Source organism: Telopea speciosissima, chromosome 1 (assembly GCF_018873765.1).
Source record: "Telopea speciosissima isolate NSW1024214 ecotype Mountain lineage chromosome 1, Tspe_v1, whole genome shotgun sequence".
Taxonomy (NCBI): Eukaryota; Viridiplantae; Streptophyta; class Magnoliopsida; order Proteales; family Proteaceae; genus Telopea; species Telopea speciosissima.
This window is the reverse complement of record NC_057916.1, coordinates 85,297,804-85,310,645: the sequence shown is the minus strand read 5'-3', so window position 1 is coordinate 85,310,645 and position 12,842 is coordinate 85,297,804. Positions and strand designations below refer to the sequence as shown.

General features: G+C 38.9%; 1 protein-coding gene across 1 annotated transcript; it reads right to left on the bottom strand.

The window, feature by feature from the left end:
• Nucleotides 1-1,324: 1,324 nt before the first annotated feature.
• LOC122645002 lies at nucleotides 1,325-5,419 on the bottom strand. The gene is made up of 6 exons (XM_043838359.1): nucleotides 5,020-5,419; nucleotides 4,573-4,735; nucleotides 4,201-4,377; nucleotides 4,033-4,116; nucleotides 3,196-3,277; nucleotides 1,325-1,787 (listed from the first exon to the last, which is right to left on the bottom strand). Exons 1-6 carry the CDS (start codon nucleotides 5,391-5,393, stop codon nucleotides 1,345-1,347), a joined length of 1,323 nt encoding a protein of 440 aa, XP_043694294.1. The 5' UTR covers nucleotides 5,394-5,419; the 3' UTR covers nucleotides 1,325-1,344.
• Nucleotides 5,420-12,842: the final 7,423 nt, after the last annotated feature.

The following is a 12,842-nucleotide window of genomic DNA, read 5'->3' as shown; positions in this document are numbered from 1 at the left end:
CTTACTAGATACGCTTATCTAGTTGACCCAACATTTTGGAGCGTGGCAAGTATGATGGGACCCAAATTTTGTAGATGGGGTGAGTTTTAGGTCCTCTGTGCACATGTCAAATTTAAGCTGAGACAAATGGAAAAATGGAACTTTGAACATAAAACAATTCTTAACAATAGTTCTTCCATTCTTTTACCCAAAAAAAAAAAAAATTTCCTCCATTCTAGAGTGAATGTATTAAAAAAATGATTTAAGAATTTCAAACCTATTTATCTCCATCCAAATATTTTTGTTCTCATTGTTTTTTTTTTTTAGTTCGAACTACAGTACTGTGTTTATCAAAAACAATTATTTGAGTGGTAAACAAACAATTTAGAACAGACCAAAATGGGCCAGAGGGTGTCATTAAATGATATCAGAATGTCCTTTATAATGTTATATTGTTATCAATTTGTGGTGATAGGTTGACGAGAATTCATCTTGACCTTGGTTAGGATTCATCTCTTTCAGAGAAATCCAACAAGATAAATAGTCATAGGATCACAATAAGAAAGTAGTCAGATTTCACCCAAAAAATATAAGATAGTAGTCATAGGAATGTGGCTATGCAAAAAGATTGATTTGGTCCAATCAAAACATCTAGATGCATGTACTGGTCATGTGGCAACCTCAGTTTTATCGTTCACTTTTCCATTTTAAAAGGTATTCAAGGAAATATTCAAAGAGATTGGGCCCATGTTGAGAAGTTCAGTACAAGGGCACAGCCGCCCACATTTTTTGATTACCAAAAGAAAAACTAAAAAGATGGTGCACGTTTTAATCAGGACTAACACATGGATGGTTGCAAGGACCAACACCCCAAAAATGTGGTTTGTATGTTTGACCTTTTTTCTTTCTTTTTTTTTTTTCCCAGCTGGTTACAAAGCATATGTAACTATGTTTTGATGTAGGAGTCAAAACTACAAAACATATGTCCAGCAGGCAGGAAAAAAGGTGCATCAAATAAAGGTTAATAATGGATGGCAAAGCAAAGAGAAGAAAATTCAAAATTGGATCTGCCCCTTATTCATCTGGGCATTGGACCCTTTCATCCATGGTTGACAATATCTATTTCTATGGAATACAAACATATACTTACTCTGGTGGGTTAAGGCTAACCATACATCTTCTCCCCTCACCCGAATTGGACGGGTACACTAAATTCTGGGGAATATTTCTCTTTTTTTTTTTTTTTATCTAATTGATAAAAAATGAAATCTGAGATCTGATCCATTCCAGCATATATGCCACTGATTGGCTTTCACCCCATGGTATTCATCCCAGTTTTCTCCCAGATGAGTAAGGCAGGGGTGGTCACAACCTCCTCCCAATGTTTGCAAATCTTCTGGCTACTCCAAATATAACTGCCTTGGTCAACAAGCCCCTGTCAAGACTACAAGCAAGTATGACAGCCCCACCTACAACCAGGAGCTTGGGGATGTTCTTTCCCTTAGGTTTCTCATCAGACAAATCCAAGTTTTCAACCTCTGAAGAACCATTGTTGGTCTCTAATGATCTCAGGTACTCTGCCTTGACCTTGGTGTTTATCTGTGCCATGAAAGCACACCGGGAGATTGGTGCCCCTGATGCCCTACTTCTCTGGTAGGCACATAAGCCTGGTTCAATCTTCTTCACAGCTCCCCACATACCCTGTCGAACACCAAGCTTCGCAATTTCCCATGGAATGCCCATGTCTTCATGATGGAAGAGTAGCACCTCACAGGCAGTCAGATGGCCACCCCCGCTCTTTGATTCCACTGGTTCATGTACACCACAGACACAATTTAGTATGATTTATTTACTTTGCCGGGAGGGGGTTCGCCAGAAAGAGTGATATTTCATTAAACTTGGAACAAAACAGACTAAACAGTGACACTAGAAGGGAAGATAGAATATGGGCGAACACAACCAACACTATCTAAACATCAAGCGTTGCTCCTACAACAAGATGGCCGCTAAAATTTGCTCATCTTCACATGCAAGAAACCGATAGCTAAAATACTTTAGATTTCAACAGACATTTTGGTTATTGACTTTTTTTTTGGGGGGGGGGGGGGTGGAGGAGAGAGGGGGTAGGCTTTACTTGAGATTTTTTAACATGAAAATAACTACAGGATTTCAGCTCTCAGTCAAATGAATTTTTCAGAAAAGGTTAGCCAAATCAGATTCTTTCATTAGATTACTAAAATGAAATATATCCTTAATGATCGGAATCTTCCATAAAAATTTGAAGTTTTTCCCACCTTATTGTATTTTCCCAATTATGTTCTAAAGGACTATTAAGAATTAGACAAAGGTCCAACCGTTTGGGCCATTAATAAAAAATGCTCCTCACAGAATATACCAGGTTGCACAGGTGGTCAGATCATCCAGATTGCCAACTACAGCCCTTTCAATGATACCAGCACTGGTCTTCTTTCAAAAGCATTGCTTATCTCTATTCTACATGCCTAAGATACACTGTTCAATAAAAACTAAAAACTGTCCACAAATATTGGATTCCTAAAAATAGGTAAACAATGATATGCAATTAATGAACAAACAAGAAAAATCTAAATAATATAAAATTCTTCAATTTAAACTTAAAATGTTTCATGCCATGTGGAGTGTCTGTTGGGCCCCAAAAACTTGTGAACATGCAGTCTCCATCATTATCCAAACATTGCTTGATTTTCATCCATCCGATAATGCCATGTGTCAAGAGGATGCTTAAAAATTGTTATACAAACTCTCTTGTGTTCTATAAACAAAGATCATGGAAAAAACAAGGGGAAATACCCCACATACAACAGTTTTTATCATTGCAGCACGCTATCAAATTGGACATGTGATCGTAACCCTAAAAAAAAATGGGCATGTGATATATCCAAGGGCATATCCATTGAGTCTAAAAATGGCCATGCAGCAGGAACCCCTTCCAGCTGCAAGACAGAAAGCACCTGATCCCCTAGAGAGAGAGAGAGAGATTGCAAGTATAAATCCTAATCAATCCATCTCCCTCATATTATTAAACCAGAGATTACATATAGAACAGGGGCTAAAGAAAAGACATTGATAGGATGCAGAAATTTCTAAAGACACTAACATAATATCATTTATCATACAGTATGATAGACAAGGCTAACATGGAGACAGAGAGACAAGAAAAATGGAGATTTGATTTACCAGCTCGAATGCACCAACTTGAATAGTAGAGGTCAACACGTCTTGGTTTGTTACGCCTCGGCACAGAAGCAAAGGGTACTCCCTGAAACAGAAAGGGAGATGTAATGCAATTAGGTCAAAGAAAATTTTTCTACTTCTCTTTTTTCTTCATTGTGGTAAGGTAAACTAACAAGGTTAATTCACCATATGTTATATAGGCAGATTTTATAGAAATGGTGCATGTGCAATAAACTGTGGGAAAGCAACGTGTAAACTATAACAAAAGAACCAGAAGATGCTGACCAACATGGTGAGACACATAAAAGGCTTTTAGTAAACATAAACATCCCAGAGAAAGAAAAAGGAACCAGCTGACTTCAAATGAAAAGTAGAAACTCTCTGTGGGTTGTTCTGAGTACTAAACCTAAATTCTTAGAGCAGGCTAAGAAATTGAATTCAGATGTAACAAACAGTATGGTATTTAACAAGACCATTAGACAGTCCGCTCCTCAAGAAGATAGATAACATGACCAAACTGGGACAATTTAAAATGCTGTTCCCTTCCCCTCCCTCCCCCCATCTAACATGCAAATAAAATTCCATGCGCTGAAGCTTGCTCTCCCATAAGATACCAAGACCAAAATTATGTTTGTCATTCCATCGAAGCAACAGGTCGCCAAACATTATGGTTTGAGCTGAAACAAATAGAATTAAAAGAGCATGCAGATTGATCTGGCACGACATTTACTTTCAAAAGTAGTATTTCTATTTTATACCAACTACAGCAAAACAGCTAACAGAACATAACCCATGGTTAGTTTATCAGTCGAAGTAGTATTTCTATTTTAACTCCCATACCTTTGTGACACAGTAATATGTTCTCCCCGATTCCCAAATTCGGCGTCCTATGGTGTATTCTCTATCACTACAGAAGAAGGGGAACTGTATAACAGAAGAATTGGAGAGCGTGAGCAGATGCAATCAAGTCAAGTCATCCATAAAGCGGACAAAAGTGAATCTTCTTACCTTGCGTATCCAATGAACTACCATAGTTCCCGTGGTGGGGCACTCCTCCAATGTTGCAGAATGTATAAGCATGTCATCCCACTTCCTTCGGAACTCATCATCCCAGAAGAAGTCCCTCACCAACTCCGGTGTAGCATCCTCAAAAACTGTTCTGCTGCGGTATTGTGGAGGGCCGGTCTAGCAGATTGAATAATGAATTGATGAAAAAAAGGTCAGAAAACAGAAAATCGCAGAAGGTTTTTATTTCCTTTAGGAGGGAAAAAACACTATAGGAAATCCTATCAAAAGATCTTAGTACATGTTCGAACTCGACATGCCACTACATTTTCTCTATCAGATCGAAGTAAAATACTAGCAGAGGAGAAAATCTACCTCAGGGTCTCTCCGCCAAGCTTGATAGCTCATATTAGGGGTTGAACGATCCATCATCTGTATCCATGCTGGACCTCCGTCTTTCACCTCAACAAGCTGACACAAATGTTCTAGATCCTCCCCCGTCACGGCAACCGATGTTTCACTTTCCATCTGTAACGAACTGGATCACCAAAATTGCAAAACCAATCAGTGCCTGGGTGTGGGGGAATATATAATACTAGAGAAGATTTTAGTCCGATATTGCAAGCTAACTCTCTTAATCTTGTATATCTTTCTTTTTTTTTTTTCTTCTCCAAATCAACAAAGTTTTATCAAAGTTCTTTAAATATAGGACCGCAAAGGCAGTTTTATGAATGACTGACAGAAGATATACAGACAATTGACAGTTCTCATGTTTACCAAGTTTCAAAACTGACCAGAGGATAGAAGAAAAATTCAACATACCTACAGATGGGACTTGCAGCTGCCGGCGCAGAGGTTTCCTTCTCCACCCCATCGTCAGAGATCCATGAAATGCAACTGGGCAACTGTGGCTTCAAGGAATTAAAACTTTTTGGTATAGAAACAAAACCAAACGACGTGGGAGACATCAAACCAGGCAAAAAAGATGGCGATGGTAACAATGAAGAAGGTTTTAACACCGAACAATCCAGCTTATTTCTCCCCAAAGTCGCCCATTTTGGCTTCCACGACCATCCTATTACAAGCCCTACAAGAAACGCAATTGACAGAGGACCCAAAAACATCACCAGCTCCATGAAAACGTCCCCAATTGTCGGTCTTTGTAAGATATCGCACAAGGCCGAAATCAATGCCATAAAAGTTAAGAAGATAAGAAAGGAGAGGGAAGAAGAGCAAATATGGGCAAAAGCAACAGCAGAAGAGAAGAAGAGGGAACCCCACGATTCGATCGATAGTTTTATGGGCGATAAGCACAGCGATGATTCGAGGGTTTTGAGGGAAGGAGAAAGCAGGAACAAGTAAAACCCTAGAAGAATACCAGCCGCTGAATTTAGCGAAGAAATCTAGATAAGAGAAAATACGGGGGAATAAGAAGTATAAAAAAGAAACCTAAGGATGAGATTCAGATATGGTAGCAGTCTAAGAAGCAGAGGAGAAGAAGAAGGATATTTATGCAGTTTTGGATAAGGATTCAGAGACAAGCTGTAGAGAGTCGTGTAAATTGGATTGCCGTTGGCCCTTCTCTTGATTTCACTTCTTCAAGTCCTTCCGCCCAAAAACATCGATACATTTGGTGGAGAATAAGGAAAACCAACGCCAAAACCTGCTCTCTTTTTTTTTGATTTGGAACTCGGAAGGATAAATATAAATAGGCAACTACAATTAGCAGAAACCAAATTCCCAGTTCCCTCCTCCGTTCCTTGGCCTTCCCATTGCTCTTGTTGCTGCAAATATATATATATATATATATATATATATATATATATATATATATATTATGTGTAAATAAATGTTTGGTCGCAGCGTTCTCGTTTTTCACGTTCGCTGACTAGAAAAGTTTGGAAACTTTTCTTTAGGTGGGATTTCTGCCCTTTTGTAACGCGGCACCGCGGTGTTTCATCGTATGACTGATCAGTGGTCTGTGGCTCAGTAAAGTGGACCCTATAAGTTCCAATTAATTTGGTTATAATTCCATATTAGCACTAATTTACCCCAAAAAAAAACTCCATATTAACATCTAACCATGTTAACCATGTTTAACCGTCATTAACTAATCTGATATTTCATACCTTATCATGCGTGTATGAAAACTATAGCTTAAAAAATGAAAGGAAGTTTGAGAAATGGGAGGGGATTGCGGTCAGTGTAGCCTACTTTTTGTTGCTCATGAGTTGTTTAATTATTTTTTAGTTCTTTAATTACATAAAGAGGTGAAAGAAAGGGGAAAAATTTTGTTTCATCAAAAAAAAAAAAAAAAAAAAAAAAAAAAAAGGAAAAAAATTTGTGACCATTAAACTCCATATGTAGAAAGCATATGATCAATTAGAATGGGCTTTTGTAAAAAGCATGTCGCTACAATTGAGCTTATGCTCTAGATGGGTTAACCTTGTTATAGAATGCATATCAATAATTTCTTAGAATGTTCTCATTAATGAAGCTAATAGGAGATACATTATTCCTTTAAAGGGCATACGGCAAGAGGACCCCCTCTCCCCATTCTTTTTCATTCTATGCACTTAGGGCCTCAGTTAGATTCTTGAGAAAGCTTCATCAGATCATGTGTCAAAGTGTGAAATAGAGCGTCGGCAATCACTCATCTCCTCTTTGCAAACGATAGCTTGCTCTTCTCGAAAGTGAAGTAGAATGAAATCTTTAAATTGAAGGATTGTATGGAGTTGTATTGCAAGGCAAGTGGCCAAACCGCGAACCTACAGAAGTTCTCCCTCTTTTTTAGTCCTAACACTCCTCAAAGGGTGAACTAGTGGTTTTTCCGAATTTTGAAGATACCTTATGGAGATGGCCCATCTAGATACCTCGATCTTCTAACTGAGATTGGAGTGCATAAAAGCCAGGTGTTCCAAGAGCTTATATCTAATGTTGTAATAGAATTAAAGGGTGGAAGCACTAATTTTTGTCCTACGCCAGTAGTGAGGTGATGCTAAAATCCATCGTGAACTCAATGTCTAGTTTTGTCAGATCGCATTTTAAATTGCCTTCCTCTCTTCATGACAAAACGCGGTAGACTATGTTTAAGTTCTTTTGGGGCCAGAAAGAAGAGGAACATTAGATTCCCTGGATTTCTTGGTTGTGCTTGTCCCAATCAAAAGAGAGAGGCAGTTTAGGTCTACCTGATCCTCTCCTCCATAATAGAGCTTTGTTATCTAAAGTGGCGTGGCGATTGTAGTCAACCCCGGACTCCTTATGGCCTAATTTCTTTATTTTCCCAAGAAGGATTTTTTGCAAGTGGGTGTCGATAACTAGCCATTGTAGGTGTGGTTGAGTATTCTAGAAGGCAAAAAGGTTCTCCAACAGGGCCTTTTATGGCAGATTGGCAATGGAGAAAACATCCTCATTTGGGAAGACAGTTGGAATCCCTACTCAACTTCGACTTTCGAGTCCATTATCCAAGACCACCAGACTACACATTTTTCAAGGTGTCTGATCTTATTGACCAACAAAACTGGGTATGGAAACTACACATTCTTGAGCAACTCTTTCATCCAGCTGATAGGAAAGAAATCCTCAAGATAAATTTGAGTCTCTCCCCCTCCCCCCCAATCAAGATAGGCATATTTAGCGAGGTGTTAAAAGTAAGATATTCTCGGTAAAATTGGCATACCACACTTTGATCAATCATAAAAATGCACATCATGCTCGACAAGCTTCAAATTCATGTATCAGGGAGTGGGCGCACTCATTCCCTTGGTTATGTGGAAGAGAATCTGGCAGTGTAAGACATGGCCAAAGATTAAATCTTTGGTATGGAGGGCTTGTGCCCAAGGACTTGCTTCGGGCCAAGGTATGTCTTCCTACCAAGTGTTGATCAATCCCGTATGTCTTCGGTGCGGCAACCCCATGGAAACAAATTATCACACCTTATTAGATGGCCCTTTTGCAAGAGCATCTTGATTTGGAGTCTTGTTGTCCTTCATTACTCTGGAGAATGGAAATTTTAATTACGGTAATGGTTGATAGATTGAGACCGTATTCCATTCCCAAACAAAAGAAGATTCGAGGAGACTCTAAACGTACTTATGCTTTTTTATGTGCTGGTTCTTTTGGACAGCCATGAATGACTTCATTTTTAAGAAGGATTGGTCTCCTGTTGGCATATTTCGAGCAGCACAACGAGCTTTTGAGGAATTTTGGACACAAATGGCTACCAAACCAACACAATGCATAGGACGCCTTCCATGCAACAAGAAGTCCCCCATTATTGGGTTCCTCCTTAGGTGGGGTAATGTAAAATTAATTGTGATGTGGCGTACGATCAAGAGTCATCTCTAGGGGCCATCGGGGTGATCGCAAGGTCTTCTTTGGGTGTCCAAATCTTTGCAGTTTCTTCGCCGGCATGTTTCGTAGCTGTTGGGATTGGGGAAGCCTTGGCTATTCGAATGGGTATGACGCATGGGCTGCAAGAGAACATTACAAGTATTCAAGTTGAATCAAATTGTAGCGAAAATCATCCACCTAATCAAGGATCAGCCGTGTCCATCCCCTTTGAGATGGAACCAATTATCCATGACATTTTTTCATGTCCAACAAGTTTATTAGTTTTGAATTTCATTATGCTTCTAGGGAGGCTAACTGTGTACCCCGGAGGCCCTGTCTTTGAGTGAATTGACATTTTGGCCTAATTCCACTCCTTGGCTTCATAGTTGTTGTGTACGTGAAGTACTATGTCTCATTCCTCAATAAACTTCTATTTCCCCCCCCACCCCCAAAAGAAAAAAATAGAAGTGGCAATGATGGTACTAGAAGTAGGGGAAGAGAGGTTGGAGAGAAAGAAAAAAAAAAAAGTGAAAAAATAACCTTAAAAGATAGCGTGGCACTGTGCCCAGAAAGAGGGATGTAAACTGACTACCTACCCCACCCCCATGAAAGGCAGAAATCCCACCCATGTTGATGCTTCTCCACACGCTCCCATTGGCCCCTACGTTGGAACAAAGGCCACATTGCCCTCTTCCCGAAAAATAATAAAAAACAAGCAAGAGATCACTACCTAATCGCACGACCACTACAATAGCACGGGGGCCAATGGGAGTATGCACAACAGGGCACCAACATGGATGATATTTTTTTTCTACCAAAAAAAAAACATGGATGATATATATTTTTTTATTTCACGGGGTGAGGTGATAATTTCTTACTCCTATGTCTGGGTGTAGAGTTTTTTTCCCTCTTTTAATTATTAGGGTTTGTAAGGTAAGCTTTTCATCAAACAGGCCTATATTATATTTTAGGGAGATGATTATGTGAGCAAGTGGTATAGAGAAGTGTGTCAATAAAGTGCAATGAATTAGTATCATATATGGGAGGACAACAAGGTCATTTTATATGCGAAATAGAGAGACATATAGAGTAGAGAGACACATAGAGTGCTTGTACACCCCGTTCGGCCTAACAGCTCAAACAATATATTCCCTATAATATATACTTTTCCCACCATCGAATAACAAGGATTCCTTTTACCAAAAAATGGAAAAAGAATAACAATGATCCCAAGTATTAATAGTGATAAGGTATTAAGGAGTTATCAGTAATGAATTGGTGAAGAAGCCAAAGATTACAATATTCAGGTAATTAATTACATATGTTGGAGATGTAGAGTAAGAATTAAAAAAAAAAAAGGAGGGGAGGAATCCAAAGACATAATCACAATTTAATAAAACTTTTGTAGAGATAAGCTTCATTACGTGGAATTGCTGGAAATGGCAAGAAATAAATAGTCAACCTGACTTAAATAGTTAAATGTGAGGAGGGATTTGGGTCAATGCAGACATTTTCAAAACGAACCATTCCATAATCGCAGTCAAATCAAGTTAGGGTTTAATCGATTCAAATCCCATTCCATTGATAATCCTGTGACCTTAAAATTTGGATTACTCCTGGATGATCTCAACTGATACATTCGATCCAATCAGGACATCTAATCCGTAAGTACTTGGGTTAGTACTTAAATAAATGAGAAAAAGAAAGCTTTGGAAAGAATTACTATCAACTGGAATTACTATAGTGTTAAAGGGTTTCTCAAATTGCACCAAAAAAGGGGGGGTGGGGGTCTCAAATGATCACAAACTCGAGCCTTGCAACAAAGAAAATTGCAGTTGTTAGAAGATACGATTTCCTTGTCTTAAATGGTATAGTTTGAGGTAATATGCTCATAAACGGTTTGTTAACAATTCTTATACGATTTATCGAATTTAAACCCTTTTTCTGATTGTATATTTGGCTATTTATCATAAATTCTAGGTGTATTTGCCAAAATGTGAAGATTTAGTGTAAACAATCTAATCAGATTAAAAATATAAACAATTTAAGGATTATATAAATATTTTAAATCAAAACCAAACAATTTATTAAATGATTCAATTTGATTCGATTTCGGTTTACATTTAACTCCCTCAGGAGTCGGGACTCAGGACGAACTAGAGTCTTTCTAGCAAACAACCGCTTGATTAGGTTACTGTTGGCTTATCTTAGCCTTCTTTTTCTAACTTAGATTAGGGTAAACCAAAAAATAAAAAATCACTTGAGTCGTTCTAGAAAGCCCCAAAGCTCATTAACAACACCAATTTGTCAAAGTGCATCATCCTACAACGCACGCATTATATCCGTGCGTTAAGAAAGCGTTTGGGTGATTGAATGATAGGCCATTGTGGATTGAAATGGAGGACAAAAATGTAAGGTTCGGACTTTGTTGTGGACAATAATGAACACATGAACTTATGGTCCATGAATTCTTACCCAAAAAAAACTTATGGTCTATGAATCACCACACCACATGCTGTCACGCCCCCATCCCAAACAAGGGATAAAATGCATTATAAGGGGTGACTAGGACGACACGTGTCATCCTACTAAGCTGTCAGGATCACTGACACAGTGTCCCAACGCACAGTCATAACCAATATTAAAACAATATAATATCAGAGTGCGGAAAGGGAAATATTACATTCCAAAAGATCAACAGTTTTGCAGAAGCGTATAACATGAAATAGTTACAAGATGATCAAAGCTTAGATGATAAATACTGTAATTAATCCATTTTCCATTACCATCTAATAACTATCAACAAAGGTATAACAGTAAATGTTTATACATGGGCCTACGCCCTAAAATAAACAAAAGGGGAACAAGTCCCTTGAATTCTCACGGCCCGTAGGCACAATCGTCACAAGGACACCCATTGCCATGTTCCTCTAACACAGCTTTCGGCTCCTCCGTACCTGCATCATAATCTAAAAAAATGTGTACACGAGGGGGTTAGCTCCACTGAGCCAGTGAAGGGATGGGGATGCACAAACACACAATTCACATAGTCCAATGATGCATGCATATGTTAAATAAATTTTTCACCTAATATCACAACTAAGTCAGAGGTATATGCTACTGTGACAACTCGGGAGACACTGTGGGTCACTTAACTTATCGCCACAATGAAACCTCAATTGTCACCTGGGACCTACGCCGATCGAAGCCTCCAAGACCACTTAGTGGCAGACCCCTGATAACCAATACTACCATGACTGGCCTCTCCCACCTCCACAGAATCTGGTGTACTGATTATCCAACACCTAAACCCCTGTTGATAAGGGTCGTAGCATAAGGGTGTAAAATCCTAGCCGCAGATATACTACATGCAAGTCCTATCGTCCCGAGAGGTAATCCGGGCGCATCAACTTTTCATCTGGTTTAGTGTCCGATTACCAGCACGGCACGGCGCATACAGTTCAACATGACATTCAACATAATTACTTCATAAATGTATATAGTATTCAGGGTTTCGACACCGACACCCATCGGCACCGACACCCATCAAAGTAAAGCATCTCCAATCAACATCATAACAATCATATATAAAAGTATGCAATATGCGCAAGCATGCTTAATAATTTATAATGATGACATAATATACAATGTAATAATAATATAAAGCCTAAACAACCAAACCCACTCACATATAAGTTATGTTCCGATGTTATGAGTTGTCGCTGCAATCAAGTAACACGTCACAAAAACGGGAGATTTAACCTAGTGAAAGAGTGAAAATAGGGTTAATTATGTCAAAGGGACGGATCCCCAAAAGGTATCCCATAAATCATTTAAGTATAAGGTTTCAGAGGCAGGGTGGTTTTATGGGTGGTCTCATGCCCAATTCCTGCAACCACATGTAAATCCTAGCTAACCAGGGGCTTAAGAAGGTCTCTGCCAATGGTGGTTTTACGGTTGGTTTGTCTTAGAACATGAAATCGCACCTAAAATCGACTTTAACAGGGGCTTATTCAGGGGGTGTTTTCAAGGGTGGTTTCTCGTAAGTCATGAAACCGCATGTAAAATCACATACCTGCAGAACCGAAAATTGAAAGGTTTCTCACCAGGGGTTCCTTTCCCAAGGGATTTAAAGGTAAGGAGGCTTCAAGAAAGCTTCCTCCTAGGTCCAGTAGGGTCCTAAGACATCATTAGGTCCATATATCCCAAAGGATTCAAGAGGGGGAAGTAAAGAGAATCCTAATCTATAGCTCAAATAGGGTAGAAACCCTAGGTTTTCTCAAATAGAATGAGATTGAGAGCTTTAGAGCAAA

Coding starts and splice junctions, on each gene's coding strand:
- LOC122645002 (XM_043838359.1), bottom strand. CDS start 5,393: ATGGCATTGATTTCGGCCTTGTGCGATATCTTACAAAGACCGACAATT. Junction 4,117..4,200: donor TAGTTCATTGGATACGCAAG/GTAAGAAGATTC, acceptor TCTGTTATACAG/TTCCCCTTCTTCTGTAGTGA. Junction 1,788..3,195: donor AAGTTGGTGCATTCGAGCTG/GTAAATCAAATC, acceptor TACATGAACCAG/TGGAATCAAAGAGCGGGGGT.